The following is a 15652-nucleotide window of genomic DNA, read 5'->3' as shown; positions in this document are numbered from 1 at the left end:
TCCAGCTGCACGACTTAAAAACTTTGTCTATTTAGGTTCAGAAAGAAGCATGGGCTTTCTATTTTGTTCCATTGATCTGTATTTATGTCTTTGTGCCAGTACCATACTGTCTTGATGACTGTAGCTTTGTAGTAGAGGGCAAAACCAATACAATATTGTAAAGTTAAAAAATTAAATTAAAAAGAAAGAAAGAAAGAAAGAAGCATGGGCGAGGAAGGGAAATAAAGAAAGGTGGAGCAATTGCTCCAGGCATCAAGACAGACACAGTCACTGGACTTCCAGCATGCTGGAGCTTCCTTCAAGACATGCTTCTCTAGCCAGAGAACCAGGAGAAAAGGAAAACAACCTCAGAAAGCCAGATTCAGAGGACTGAAGCACCGTGGGCAGAAATCTCACCCATTCCTTAATGCTCCCTTTAGCACCACTGACAAGCGGTCATTTGGTCTCCGCTTGAATGCCTCTAAGGATGGCAATTTCACTCTGTACCCAGGCAGCCCATTTGCAGAGCCCTAACCGCTAGCTCTTCCTCCTTACAGTGCATCAAAATCAGTCTCCTTGTAGTTCGAAGCCACAGGTCCATCTTCTGAGGCCAAAACAAGTCTCCTACATTGCAGGACAGATCCTCAAACATCTGACAACAGGGATTATGTCCTTCCACATCTCTCCTTAGTTAAATATCCATTTTCCTATGTCAACATGGTCTTGCTGTCCAAATACAAAGAATATCTGGCATCTTTTAAGAGACAGGAAGCCCAGGTAACTGCTCAGAAGCTGTAATTTGATGAGGCCTGGGGTTCTGACCTTCCCATGAGGCCTCCTCCATCTGAGCATCCCCATGTCTGAAATTCTATGCAGACTATGTCTCCGTGGTAAGCAGAGGTCCCTTCCTTCTGCCTTTACTGTGTCTATTCCTGGTTAACTCACAAATCACTAACACGTTGATGCAAATCAGTTTACCAAACTAGTTCCTCTAAATAAGAGGGTGATCCTAGAGACTGCCTCCTCTCTGCTCTTCTCCCCTTTGCCTGGTGTTAGCACCCATCAATGAGCCATTCATTCATTCAACATATACATACTGAAGGGAACTTTCCAGGTGATCCAGTGGTTATGACTCCACATTCCCAATGCAGAGGGCACGAGTTCGATCCCTGGTCAGGGAACTAAGATCCCACATGTCGCACAACACAGTCAAAAAAATAAAATACATATTGAGTACCTAATACATGCCAGCCCTGGAGTGAAAACAGTGGAAAAAATAATTTATGACTACAATTTAGTGAGGGGAAATGGACAGACCACAAGTCAATCAGTAGGATGTATTATGCAGCAGGAGGTGACAGATGTAATAAAGAAAAAGGAGAGTAGGGAGAGGAAGATAGCTGGAGGTGGCAGGTCTCAGAGCTCACTGGGGCTGGGAGGAAAGGCTCCATGAGCATTTGAGCAAGCAGCTAAAAGGAGCCAGGGGGAACGTCATGTGGACATCAGGACAAGGGAGGTCCAGGTGGAGGGAACAGAAAGGCTTTGAGACAGGAATATGCCTGTGACGTCTGGGAAACAACACAGGGTCTGGGTGCCTGGACCAGAGTGAATGAAAGGAGAGTAGTAGGAAATGAGGCCAGAAAGAAAGGAGGTCAGATTGCAGAGAGGGTGCGGAAGCCCTTGGAAGAAACTTGGCTTCTAATCTCAGCAACATGGGAGTTACTGGAGAGTTCTGAGCAAAGCAAAGACACAACTTGATATCTGTCTGGCAAGCAGGGAGGGGTCACTGTTCCAGATAAAGTCTCAGAAGAGCCTAAAGTAGGAGGTGAACTTGCTTTCAACAGGTCTACTCTGACTTCCACTAATACATTCAAGTCACCTTTGATTCAGCCAAGTCAAGGTTCTGAGTTAGCAAGGCTCACTAAGTTTGGTTCTAAGCCTAAAGCAGGAGCTGTGGACAAAAGAGTGGGTTTGTGCCTAAGGGACCTGGTTCTGACATGAGATTTGAGAAGTCATGCAATGTTTAGTGACAAAGACCCCGGCTCATCTCTCCCTCTGTCACTTCTTGGCTGGTGACCTTGGCCAAGTTAGGTTAACCCATCTGTGCCTTGGCGTTCTCACCTGTAAAATGAGTAAGTCTGGCGCTGATTCCTTTGGAAGACACTAGTAGACTTAGAGCTATACTGTCCACTACAGTGGCCACCAGCCACATGTTGAGAAATTGATCGCAGCCAGTCTGGACTAAGATGTGCTGTAAGTATAAAACACACCCAGATTGTAAAGACTTTGTATGAAATAAAGAATGGGAAAATAGCTCATGAATATCTGAGTGTTCTTTTGATTACAAGTTGAAAATATAACATTTTGGATATGTTGGATTAAATAAAATACCACTCAATTATATCGGCAATGACCCTTATATTCATCATGATTCTTACATTCTATATTTTATTTAGCTTTGGCATCTTGGGGCCTTGCCACCTGGGGAAGGACTGTCCCTCCCAGTGCTGTCCAGTTCCTAAATCCTTGGCAATGAGACACCCTTGATATGCAAAACTACCAACCACAGTTGATATCCCACCCACCTCTTTTGATCAGATTCTTGCAATCCCAGACTCTTATCTTCCTGCCCTAAAACACTGCAGGGCCAGGTACTAGATAGCTAGGGATCACCCTTTTAATGAGAGCTTCCTGAAATTACTCAAACTAGCCAACCTTAAACCTGCCTCCTCTGCTTACCCCGCCTCACCCATTCCTTCCTGCAAAAACCACAATAAAGACCCTCATCTGTTTTTCTTTTTACTTCATCTGCCTCCTGACCATCCCTGCTGCTTCCCCGTGTGGCCCTGCATGGCTTCCATTTCTCCTGTTTCTAGACATCTGTGAGTATAAAACTTCATCCTTAGAGATAGTCATTTCAGGGGTCTTTCATGGCAGTGCAGCAGTTAAGATACTGTTCTTCCAATGCCGGGAGAGCAGGCTCAATCCCTGGTTGGGGAAGTAAGATTCCACATGCCGCACAGACAAAATAAATAAATAGCACCTAATCTGGTTTTAAGACTCAAAAAAAAAAAAAATCTAAATAGCTTTCCATGAGTAATTTTAAGACTATCAGGCTCCTCCCTCCATGGGATTTTCCAGGCAAGAGTGCTGGAGTGGATTGCCATTTCCTTCTCCAATATATAATATAACACATGGGAAAAAAGCAAAGTAAAAAAAATAAAAGACAATCATATCCATGTCTGCACACCCCCATTTTTTCCTAAAGCCCTTTTACATCAGGATTTCCCTGATGTTCCCGACATACCTCAGGGTTACAGATGAAGGAACCACATACCAGACAAGTTAGGTGACCTGCCCAGGTCAAGGACGTGGCAGCAGGTGTCCTGACCTTCAGCTCTAAGTCCTCAGGCCCTGAACAGGACCATGTGACATCTTCGTTTCTGATGCAGATAAGCATTCATGATTCTCTGTGCTTAGTCGCTCAGTTGTGTCCAGCTCTTTGCAACCCCACAGACTGTAGCCCACCAGGCTCCTCTGTCCATGGGGATTCTCCAGGCAAGAATACTGGAGTGGGTTGCCACACCCTTCTCCAGGAGATCTTCCCAACCCAGGGATCGAACCCAGGCCTCACTCACTGCAGGTAGACTCTTTACCATCTGAGCCACCAGGGAAGCTTATATTAAAAAGAGATATCATCTCCTTGCTGTTTTGTGAAAAAGCAATGCCATTCTTTCTAATAATGTGGCGGGGGCAGGAAAATAAAAGAACATACTCTTGTACCTGCTGATTTGAAAGAGAGCTGCCAGGGTGGTGGGGCCAGTGTCAAGGGAGCCCGCCCAGGAGACCTTTGCTGGACGCTGGGGACAAGGGGCTGTCGGACCTTCTTATTCCATGACCTGGAGGAGGCTGGCTGGAGAGGGTGCAGAGCCAGCCAGAATCAGAGCTAGAAGAGGCCTTCCAGGTCATCCAGCCCCCAGGTCTGCAGCTGACAGAGGAACTCAGACACCACTATATTCTGGGGAGTCTAGTCAGCCCAGAGCTCCAAGTTCTTTCTAATGTGCCTATGGTTCTCCTTCTGCCCCACCTCCTCTGAGGACTCCCACCTACAGCCCCCAGGGGCATCTGGGGTCACTGTTCATTATCGAGAGCAACTGAGAAAGAGGATGTGACTCAGGTCGACTGCTGGCCAACAAAGAATTAGGGACAGGAACCCAATTCCTAGATCTCTGGTTTGGGTTCATGTCTGGGAAGCTGCCCCTTAATCCTGAGTGGCCCGCAGCTCCTTTGAGGTCCTGACTCCTGCCTCTGGCATTTATCCCCATGGCCAGCCTGGAGGATGAAGGAGATGAGGCACTGGGGAGTCTTTGTTGGGCACCTTCTGAAGCAGAGGGGACAGGCTGAGAGCCCCTGGGAGGACGTGCTGTGAACACACGACTAATGTCCGTCTGCATGGATTTTGGACATCTGGGATTTAACAGGCAATGCTTAAATCCAGAGGGATTTATAAGCCTGTTTGTCCACATTTCTATGAATTGGATAAGGAAGAAAACAACAGTTTCTATGTCCGGTGCTGGAGGAAGCTGTACTCTGAGCATCTTCATATGATGTCACTCAAGGTCAAAGGGCAGATGCTATTACCTGTATTTGACAGAGGGGACACCAGGGCCCAGGATGAGCTCACAGGAAGCCCGGCCAGAGTTATGGATGCCAAGCTCGATGCCTAGTGGGTGGTCTGCCCAGCCCCCATCCCTAAGCTCCGCCCCCCAGAGCCTCCTCTCAGATCTGGAAATTGGAACCAGGACAGCACAGTCTCGCCTGGCCTCAGCTGGTCCCATGAATGGAGCAGCATATTATTTTGTCACATGGATGGAAAAAATTGAGAAAGCCTATTAATATATGAAGAGGAGAATAAAAGACGATGTGCACACAGGGACCTCTGCTCAATGTTACGTGCCAATCTGGATGGGAGGGGAGTTTGGGGGAGAATGGATACACATATATGTATGGCTGAGTCTCTTTGCTGTCCACCTGAAATTATCACAATATTGTTAACCGGCCATGTGTGCATGTGTGCTAAGTCATTTCAGTCGTGTCCAACTCTTTGAGACCCTATGGACTGTATACAGCCCACCAGGCTCCTCTGTCCATAGGATTCTCCAGGCAAGAATACTGGAGTGGGTTGCCATGCCCTCCCCCAGAGGATCTTCCCAACCCAGGGATCAAACCTGCATCTCCTGCAACTCTTGCATTGCAGGCAGATTCATTACCTCTGAGCCACCAGGGAAGGCCTTAATCGGCTGCTGCTAAGTCACTTCAGTCATGTCCAACTCTTCTCGACCCCATAGACGGCAGCCCACCAGGCTCCCCCGTCCCTGGGATTCTCCAGGCAAGAACACTGGAGTGGGGTGCCATGTCCTTCTCCAATGCATGAAAGTGAAAAGTGAAAGGGAAGTCGCTCAGTCGTGTCCGACTCTTCGTGACCCCATGGACTGCAGCCCACCAGGCTCCCCCGTCCCTGGGATTCTCCAGGCAAGAGTACTGGAGTGGGGTGCCATTGCCTTTGGCTACACACCACTATAAAATAAAAAGTTAAAGAGAGATGGTGTGAGAAGCAGAGAGTGAAAGAGTGAGGTGCTGTGTTTCCTGCAGCCTCCTAGGTCTCACCCGCGAGCTCCCTGGGCCTGACTGTTTAGGACTTTGGGCTCCTGGCGACACCCACATCTTTATAAGACACCTTTCTGTTTGCTTACGCCAGACGAAGCAGGTTTCTGATAAGCAGGGTAAACAGATCTGTGGTCTCGGTGTCCTGAACCCTCTCCCCCAGCCACTCACCCTGCACCTCGCCAGGGCAGAGGCTCACCGACTCCCGGGATGAAGGCGGCCCTGCTGTCTTGCCAGCACTGCTCTCACAGATGGGGTAGGTGCAGCTGGCCCCCTCCCTCCTTCACAGCAACCACCTGAGGGTTTGAGCAGAATCTGCTAATGGAGCCCAGAGAACCCCTACTCCAGGCCTCTGCCCCTGCTGAAAGGTAATCTGGGTGTCTCTGGCTGACCACAGGCGGGCAGGGGTTACTTGGTGGGGGTAAAAGCCAAGGGCAGTGATGTTGGCCTATCCCCTGATGGCCCTTGTGACAGAGGCCCCAGGAGTGTGCATTCATCCACTCACACATGCCTGCGGCCCCTCAGAGCCCTTTCCACGCCGGGCACGGCCCAGTTACTGGGGACACTGCAGGGAACGTGTGGCTCTGGAGCTCATGCTTCTAGAGCAACAAGACTTGTGACCAAGATAATGTGGACTCTGTGAGCACAATGCCACAGACACAACAAGGAGATACGACAAACAATGAGCAGGGTGGGGATGGTCCTGCTTGGGTGGGGTGGTCAGAGAAGGCCTCTCTGAGAAGGGGACACCTCATGGGGACCTGATGATGAGGGAGACACAGCCATGGGAAGGTGGGACCACCTCAGCAGGAGAGAAAGCCATAATCTAGGAGGTCCTGGTTGGTCACCAGCCCCTGCTGTATTCCCAGGACAGAAGGCTGGTGTGGCTGGGCTGTGAATGGACCCTCTCAGGACACAGGAAGGAGCTGGTTTGTTCCAAGTACAATGCAAGCCGTCAGAAGGTTTCCAAACATGTCATTTAGTGCACCAACTGCTGGGGGTTCAAGGAGAAAAAGACACACTTTGTGCCCTCAAAACCAGCCAGACCTGCAAATTGGCAGGTCGAGCAGTGATCATAGAGGTAATACAGGATCCAATCAGGTTGCACAGGCCAGCCTCCCATGAAGCCTCGAGGCCCAGAGGGTTGGAGGCTGGAAGGTTAAGTAGGAACCAGAAAGGCAGAGAAGTAGAGATGAGGATGGGAAGGTGGGGGGTGGGGGTGGGGGGAGAATTGGGGAAGTGGCTGGCACAGCTTGGGCGAAGACCTGAGGGCAGGAGCCCAGGACAGTCCCAGGACTAGAGTGACACACTCTGCTGTGATCTTACAGTGATGATGTTCAGGATACGATTTGACTCAAGTAACCACGAATACGTCCGATTCAGGTCTTCATGACAACCAGCCTACATGGAGGTCCTTCTGAGCCACCATCACACTGCCAGCCCGGGAGTGACAAGGCCGGCCAAGCACCTCATTCTCAGCTACATCGGGGACCACAGGATTCTGGGACAGTGGGCAATGGACAGCCACTTGGCTGAAAGGCCTAAATCTTCCAGGATCTGAGACAGCTGGCAGCTGGTCAGCTTCAGGTAACAGTGCCACTGCCCTCTCCAGAGCAAACTGCCAACTGCTCCCCCAGGGCTGTCCAAGCCAGGCAGAGAGGCAGGTCCTCTGACCCACTGGCCCAGCAATGAGGTCGCCCTTTGAGTTAATTGGTAGAGCACCCCGACTTCCCAGGTGGCTCAGAGGTAAAGAATCAGCCTGTGATGCAGGAGGCGCAAGGTCAATCCCTGGGGCGGGAAGATTCCCCGGGGAAGGGATGGCAACCCATTCCAGTATTCTTGCCTGGAAAATCCCATGGACAGAGGAGCCAGGCGGGCTACAGTCCACGGGCTCACAAAGAGTCGGACACGACTTAGTAACTAAACAGCAACAGCAGCAGGATGAAGGTGTCGTTTCCAGAAAGATCCAGCATTTGGGACAGAGTAGCAGGACCGGGTGGGGCACTCCAGCAAGAAAAGAGACAAGCGGTTGTCTTGGGTCACGTCTGCAGCCGACGCTCCCCGGGACTCCAGAGCGCAATGCCCATAAAAGCTGACACCCAGCCAGGACACTGGGAATGCTGAAAAGTGACACTGAGGACTCAACTCTAATTAAGAGACAAGTTAGAAACACAAGCGCCTGTCACACCAGGACACGCACAGACCTGTCGACAGCAGGAGGCAGGCCACTTGAAAGAGCGAGTGAGACCTCGATCTGCCTCTGCCAGGAACGTGGTTCTCTTAGGTGTGTAAGCATAAGGAAAATGTGCACTCTGGGCGTGTCTGCTAAGTCGCTTCAGTCGCTTCCAACTCTTTGCCACCCCGTGGGCTGTAGCCCGCCAGGCTCCTCTGTCCATGGGATTCTCCAGAGTGGGTTGCCGTGCCCTCCTCCAGGGGATCTTCCCAACCCAGGGATCAAACCTGCATCTCTCATGTTTCCTGCATTGGCAGGCGTGTTCTTTACCACTAGGGTCACTTGGGAAGCCCCAGTAAGATGTGTGTACATGTGCTTAGTCTCTCGGTCGTGTCCTACTCTGCGACCCCATAGACAGTAGCCCAGCAGGCTCCTCTGTCCATGGGACTTCCCAGGTAAGATTATTGAAGTGGGTTGCTTTTCCTACTCCAGGGGATCTTCCCAACTCAGGGATCAAACCTCCATCTCCTGTATCTCCTGCATTGGCATACAGATTCTTTATCATTCATGATAAAGAATCATGACTCCTTATACCCAGTGGCCTTTCCTGCCCGAGGCTCCAGGAGCAAGGCTGGGTCACGTGGGATGAACTGTGAGCCCGGAACCCCAGGCTTCCTAGGTGCTCTTACCCCCTCTCTACCGCACAGAGACTGCAGCCCCCGGATTCTAGCAGTGGGGTCTCTGGAGGGGCCTGATCTCCCCAGGCCTCAGCTTCCTAACCTTTAAGACACAGACTATCTTCCCTTCCCTTGAAACCATAGAATTTTAGAGTTGGAAGGAACCTTAAAATCCTCCCACTCACATGCCTTTGTTTATAAAAGAAAAATCTGAGGCACAGAGAGACAGGAAAGTCCTACAACGTCACACAGCATTTCCACAGCTGCCGCACAAAGCCTGCCCCCTCCAGCAGCGGTTTTCAAGTTTAGAGAGTGTGCACTGCAAGCCCCTTTCAGGGAATGTTGTTGTTTAGTCACTAAGTCGTGTCCAATTCTTCTGCAACCCCATGTACTGTAGCCTGCCAAGCTTCTCTGTCCATGGGGATTATCCAGGCAAGAATACTGGAGTGGGCTGCCATTTCCTTCTCCAGGGGATCTTCCTGATCTTGTGATCAAACCCAGTTCTCCCACACTGCAGGCTGATTCTTTACCACTGAGCCACCTGGGAAGCCCTCCAGGAGGTGGCAGCACCTAAAATGCAGATGCCCAGGCCTCATCCACCAGGCCAACATTCAGTGGGTCTGGGGCCCCAGGAATCTGCATGTCAAACAAATCCCCAGGGGTCAGCACACAGAGGCTCCTCATCACCTGTGTGTTTTCATTTCCGACCACCTCGTTGGGCTGCTGTGAACAGAAGACAACGGGAGGGACTCATCTTCCAAGAAGGGTGCTGTCCTGCCACTTCCCTGTCTCCCAGACCCTCCCCTTCTCTCCCTCTCTACCCCACTGTCACCTGAGCGAATTCCCATGTCTGTATCTTCCAGGTCTGGAGCTCCTTTGAGTCTGCAGGTGGACTCAAAGAAGGATGGTCACTGTTCCCTTGAGGGCACAGTGTCCTACCTGGCCCAGAAGCTACTGGCTCCTGGGAGAACCACCAGAGCAGGAGCAGACTCTGGGGCTGGAAGGGCAGCCAGCTGTCCCCCAGGGGAGTCAGGGACAGTAGAACAGAGCAGGAGCTATTCCTGCCCTCCTGTTCTAGGCCATCACAAAGAATCAGGAGTGGAGTCAGACACTCCTGAGTGCATGCTCATCTCAGCCACTAACAACGTGAACTTGTGCAAACCACTTCTTTTCTTTGCACCTCACACCCAGTGGCCAGTTGTGGGTAAAGGTAACTTGCCAGGCATGGGTATTTTTATTAAAAAAGACAGCCCTGGTAAACCACAAACTGCCACCAGAAGGTAGTGAAAGTGAAAGTTGCTCAGCCGTGTCTGTCTCTTTGCCACCCCACGGACTATACAGTCCACGGGATTCTCCAGGCCAGAACACTGGAGTGGGTAGCCTATCCCTTCTCCAGGGGATCTTCCCAACCCAGGAACTGAACCGGGGTCTCCTGCACTGCTGGTGGATTCTTTACCAGCTGAGCTATCAGGGAATCCACTTGATAAAACACAGGATGGCCAGTGATGTGAATTTCAAAAACAACAAATAATTCTATGTGTGTGAATATCCCAAACGTTGCACAGGACATACTTATACTAAAATGTTATGCATTTGTTTACCTGAAATTCAGAGTGAATTACCATCCTGGGATTTTGTTTTCTTGCTTGGGGTTTGTTTGCTTGCTTGTTGTTGCCAAGTTGGCCGGTGAGCCTTCCTTCAGATCCAGCCCCGGCAGGCTGGCTCCCCCAGACCCCTCTGCCCCCGAAAGCAGAGCCCTGCAGGAGTCTGCACAGAGGGGACCGGCCAACCCCGTGGTGTTCCACCAGTGACCAAGCGCTCCCATCCGTGCAGAGGCTCACCTGGCAGGCGTCGTGTTTTTGTGCTGTCAGAGCTCGTCAAGGTCACTGGTTCAGCCTGGTTTGCTTTTCTGGAGGAGGAAGGGGCAGAGGAGGTGATGGCAAGGGCTTTGTTGGGAGGGTGGCAGGTCTCTGCTCTTTCCTCTGAATTCTCCTACTTAGGCCCTGCCTAGAAAGCCCTAGAGCCTGTGCCCCAAGGCACCTAGTTTCCTTGGCAGGAAGTGGATGGCCTCCAACTTCCGGGAGGCCAGGAGCCAAGAGGTCCTGATGCACCCCTCCTTCAACTGCATTTAACTCTCTGTATGACCTTGGGCAAGTCACTCCCATCAGCTCTCCAAAACAGGGTAATAACAACATTAATGCTTATTGGAAGTTCCCATGTATCAGGCACTGTTCTAAGTACCTTGTAGATCCATGGTTCCCAATCTTTTTGACACCAGGGACTGGTTTCATGGAAGACAATTTATCAACAGACAGAGGGCAGGGGATGGGATGGTTTGGGGATGATTCAAGTGCATTTACATTTATTGTGCACTTTTTCTTATTATGACATCAGTTCCACCTCAGATCATCAGGCATTAGATCCCAGAGGCTGGGGACCCTGTTATAGAGGCTACCCTTCTAATCCTCCCCACAGCCCTGTGAGGTGGGTACTAGCATGATTCACATTTTACAGGAGAGGAAACTGGAAGGCAGAAGCACACACAACCAGTGAGAGGGAGAGACAGCATCTGAACCAAGCAGGTCTGGGCTGGAGCCTGCGCTCTCAGCCCCTTGCCAGACGCCTCTGTGAAATAGGAGAGGCCCGAATGCATGAGGAGAAGGGAAAGGAGTGATTAATGCCTGCCCATCACCTACTCTGCTAAAATCACTGTGCCTTTGATAGAGAGGACCTCACATAACCCTGGCCACAAACCTGCTATCGGATTCTGTTCTTCAGTCTGAAGTTAGGGCAGGGAAACGGAGGCACAGAGAGGTCTGGGACTTGCCTAGGGTCACAATCTGAGTCTACATCAGAACCCAGCTCTCTAGCCTCAAGGCCTAGACTAGGTGATCCACACTCACCCACCCCACCCCACCCACTGCCCCGCTCTGGTTCACAGAGCTTAAGACCCTGCTCTGGCCACAGGCCATGGGCAGTGAGGTCACAGATGTTCTCGGTACTTCACCCCAGGAGACGCCGGGAGCCCCCAAGCTGACCTCCTGCTGCCTCCATCTTCCCTTCCTGAATGAGACCAACGCTCTACCAGGGCCTGGACACTCTTCCTTGCTCTGGACCTGTCTATCCTTAACCCCCACGTCTCCATCTGGTGGCTCTTTGCTTTCCTATATTATGGACAAGAGGAAGAATAACGTTTGCTATTCTTGCGTGCTCATGGGTGCTTAGTTGCCTCGTCGTGTCTGACTCTGTGCAACCCCATGGACTTCAGCCCTCCAGGCTCCTCTGTCCATGGAATTTTCCAGGCAAGAATAGTAGAGGGGGTTGCCATTTCCTACTCCAGGGGATCTTCCCTACCCAGGGATCGAACCCACCTCTCCCATATAGCCTGCATTGGCCAGCAGATTCTCTACCTCTGAGCCACCTGGAAAGCCCTTTCTATTTTTACTGCTCATTCATTTACCCACAGTAAATGACTCTGATACTGACAATCACCAGTCGGACATATTGGTCAGCATTCCTGTGTCCCAATTTCACACAGAAGAAAGAGGGGGGAGGCTCAGAGAACTTAAGTGACCTGCCTAGAGTCACTCAGTTTTTAAGCCAGAACTCCAATCTATGCCTTCCAAATCCAGGGCTCTATAGAGACCTCAGAGGTCAATTAAAGTACTTTAGAAACGAAAAAACTGAGACCCAGACATGACACATGTCCTGGTCAAGGTCACAGCCATCCATGGCAGAACTGAGACTGAAATTCACAGCTCCTGACCCATAACACCAAGTCCTCATGTGACTAACAGTGGGAACCAATTATACTCCCTCAACTGACAATGGGGGTTCATGATGCCAACACCACCGAGAAGCAAAGGCAGAAGCTGTCAAAACCAGGGTGAACCCCCATTCCACAATGAGGTCTGCACCTGGACCTTCCTGTCTCCGGGACAGTCTTCTGGTGGGGAGGGTCTGGGGAGCCAGACAGCAAATGAAGGCAAAGTGTAAAGCTGGGGGACTCTGCACCCTGCACGTCAGGTCTTTTTAGAACTTGCTGGAGTGGGAGAGCCAGCCTGGGCTGAAAGTGCCAGCTCAGGAGAGAAATGATTGCCTGGGATGTGTGTTTAGTGACAGTTCAGAATGAATAAGTGAGCACAGGAATTCAGGACATAGATGAGCAGCATCCTTGAATTCTCAATAAATGGAAATACATATATATATATATATATATATATTTCTCAAAGATAAATCCACATCAATGTCACCTTTTTTACTGTGGGTCTTACAGCTCTGCTTCCTATTCTGCCAAGCCCCAGGGGCAAGGTGGGAGGCGGAGTCTGGCTCTGAGGGCTCACTGCTGGGACCACGCTCATATGCTCACCAGTGGAAGCCTGGAATCCACTGAAGGTAAGGACAGTCCACCTGCTCAGGGCTCATCCTTATGGATGCTGGGGTCCCCTCTTTCCAGTTCTTCCTTTGCCTCCTTCCTCCTGGCCTTCACAGGGCCCCTTACCTACTGTGCCCTTATGTTCCTGTCTGCCAGCTGGGCATGTATGTCTATGTCACCAACAGAAAAAGTGCACCAGGCAAGCAAAAGGTGTCCCAGCCCAGGAGATTTTTGTTTAGCAATTTCACATCTGGACTGAAAAGCTACTGCAAATCTTTACTGCATCACTGGCTCTTTGCAGGCTGCTCTTATTCCTCACCAGGAATATTCCTTACCCCTTTTAGACAGAAGAGCAAATTGGCAGCTGAGAAATCAAAACCACTGAGCTCCAGAAGCTATTAGAGAGCTCTTAGAACTGGTGCACTCTCTCTCCATGTTCAAGGTACTGAGAACAGTGCTGAGTCGCTGCTCACACAGTAGGGAGTCTTCCACTTAGGAGGGGCCCAGAAATAAGGCACATCCATCATTGACATTGTTGTTGTTTGGTCCTGTCCAACTCTTTTGCGACCCCTCGGACTCCTCTGTTCATGGGATTTCCCAGAAAAGAATACTGGAGTGGGTGGCCATTTTCTTCTCCAGGGGATCTTTCCCACCCAGAGATCAAACTCGGATTCTTTACCACTGAGCCACCTAGAAATCTCTACCTCCACCAGTGCTAGGAGCCCAAGCCCCATGAGACGATCTGGGAAACCCAGGTTCCAAACATTGTTGGAGGTAAACAAAGGGAAAAGCATAGCAACAAGGCCCAGAAATTCCAGAGAATTCCAAATGTGTCCCTCCCCACTCTCCTTCCCTAGGAGAGTCCCAGGAAAAGTTCAGGCTGGGAACGTGCGAGGATTACACCTGGAGCAGCTCTCATTCAGGGCAGTGGCCATGAGCGACCAGGTCTCTGCCCCAGAGGGCTGCCCCGAGGCTATCCGGCTGTCGCAGCCTCTCCCTGCGCTGTCCCTCTGTCCCCCTCCCCCCGCCCCCCCCCCCACCACTCCCCCGCGCAGACTCACCTTTGGGCAGCTTGGACACGTTCTCCTGGATCCAGGAGAAGAGGTGGGCGAAGTCGCAGTCGCAGAGCCAGGGGTTCCCGTCGAGGCGCAGGGTGCGCAGCGCGGGGAGCGCGGTTAGGGCGGCCACGTTGAGGCTGCGCAGGTTGTTGTCGTTGAGCTCCAGCACCTGCAGCGACTCCAGGGTCTCGAAGGCGGCCTCGTGCACACCAGCCAGGTTGTTGTTGGCCAGGCTTAGCTTGACCAGCCGCCCGGCCGAGCGGAAGGCGCCGGCGCCCAGCTGGGTCAGGTTGTTGTAGCTGAGGTCGAGGAAGGCGAGCTTGGCCGAGCCGCTGAACGTACCCTCCTCCAGCGAGCGCAGCGAGTTGTTCCTGAAGTCCAGGTAGACCAGGTCGCCGTAGAAGATGAAGAAGTCCTCGGGGATGTGCTGGATGCGGTTACCAGCCACCAGCAGTTTGCGCACGTCCAGGGGGAAGGGATCAGGCACGCTGGGCAGTCCGCGGTCGCGGCAGTCCACGGTGTGCGGGTCGGTGCAGGCGCAGCCCGCGGGGCACGCGTGTCCGGGCTGGAGCAGCAGCAGGAAGCTAAAGAGCCCCAGCGCCGCGGCGGCGGCGCCGGTGGGGGCGCGGGGGGCGGCGCGGGGGCGCATGGCCTGGGCCCGCGCGAACGGCGGCGACGCGGACGCGACTCGGGTTGAGCCCTGGCGCGGGGCGGCTCGCGGGACCCCGGAGGCCGGGCGCCGGGAGGGCGTGCGCCCGGGAGAGCGGGGGCGATGGAGCGCAGCGCGGACCTACCCCGGGAGCCCGAGCGGCCGGGGCGGAGGTGGGGGAACGGGGGACCACGGAGGGAGGGGCGACGGACTCGCGAAGGATTTACCCGAACAGGAAATTAACCCGCTGGAAAATCCCGGAGGAGAGGCGGGAGCGGTAAGGGTAGCGGAGTGGCCGTCGCCAAACGCGGCCCCGCCCGGGCAGCTTCTTTCCGTCACCGGGCGATAAGACCTGTCGCGCAGACTTGGCGCGGGACACTCGACGACCAAGTTCAATTCCCACGAGCCCCCAACCCCAGTGGATTTCTGAGGGCGTGTCGGGGGCGTGCCCCCCCTGCCCCCCGCCCGCCAGGTGCCAAAGCTCGCTCCCCGCGCGCCACCCCTGCTGCAAACGGGAGCGCGACCTGTGTCCCTCTGGCTCTGCGCCCGGTGCAATTCTGGCAGGCTCTCGGGGGGGAGCGGGGGGGGCGCCGTGCCCGAGTCTGCCGAGCCGGCATTGGGCGGGGCTCCAGGGAGCTTCAGGGTGGCTGACCTTCCTACCTCGTTTCCTCTGGCACTTAACCCCTCTCACGGAGGCTGGCGGGGTCAACCAAGGCAGGCGCTGCCAGGGCTCCCGCCGTGGCCCGAAGGAAAGCCAGGACCAGTCAGCAGTTTCCACGCTGGCCCGAGTGTGTAGGGGACCTGGCAGCCACCGGGCGCGGATCCTCTGCTGGTCTAACCAAGGCCTAACCGAGAGGCCACCTGGCCTGGGCTCAGAGGCCCGGGTTTCCCGTTGTGTGGCCCGGGTACCTGTGCTTCCTCCTCTCTGGACCCCGTGCACCCCGTCTGTCAAATGGGAGACAGTAATATGTATGACTCCAGCTTGTGGGGAGGAAGACAGAGTCAAGAGAAAGAGTTTAAGGATGAGCTCTTCCCTGCTAATTTCTACCCTCTCCCCAGCAAAACCCCAGCTTTGGT

At 52.8% G+C, this 15652-nt stretch overlaps 1 protein-coding gene across 1 annotated transcript in view; it reads right to left on the bottom strand.

Moving 5' to 3' along the window:
- Positions 1-15213, bottom strand: part of LRRC38 (leucine rich repeat containing 38) — a 49971-nt gene extending 34758 nt beyond the window's left edge. Inside the window, exon 1 of the mRNA XM_061383228.1 lies at positions 13930-15213. Coding sequence (XP_061239212.1) covers positions 13930-14575 — 646 coding nt within the window. The 5' untranslated portion in view covers positions 14576-15213. The remainder of the gene's footprint in view (positions 1-13929) is intronic.
- Between the last annotated feature and the right edge of the window lie 439 nt (positions 15214-15652).

This window comes from Bos javanicus, chromosome 16 (assembly GCF_032452875.1).
Source record: "Bos javanicus breed banteng chromosome 16, ARS-OSU_banteng_1.0, whole genome shotgun sequence".
In the NCBI taxonomy this organism is placed as follows: domain Eukaryota; kingdom Metazoa; phylum Chordata; class Mammalia; order Artiodactyla; family Bovidae; genus Bos; species Bos javanicus.
The sequence above is the reverse complement of the archived record's forward strand: the minus strand, read 5'-3'. Positions and strand labels throughout refer to the sequence as shown.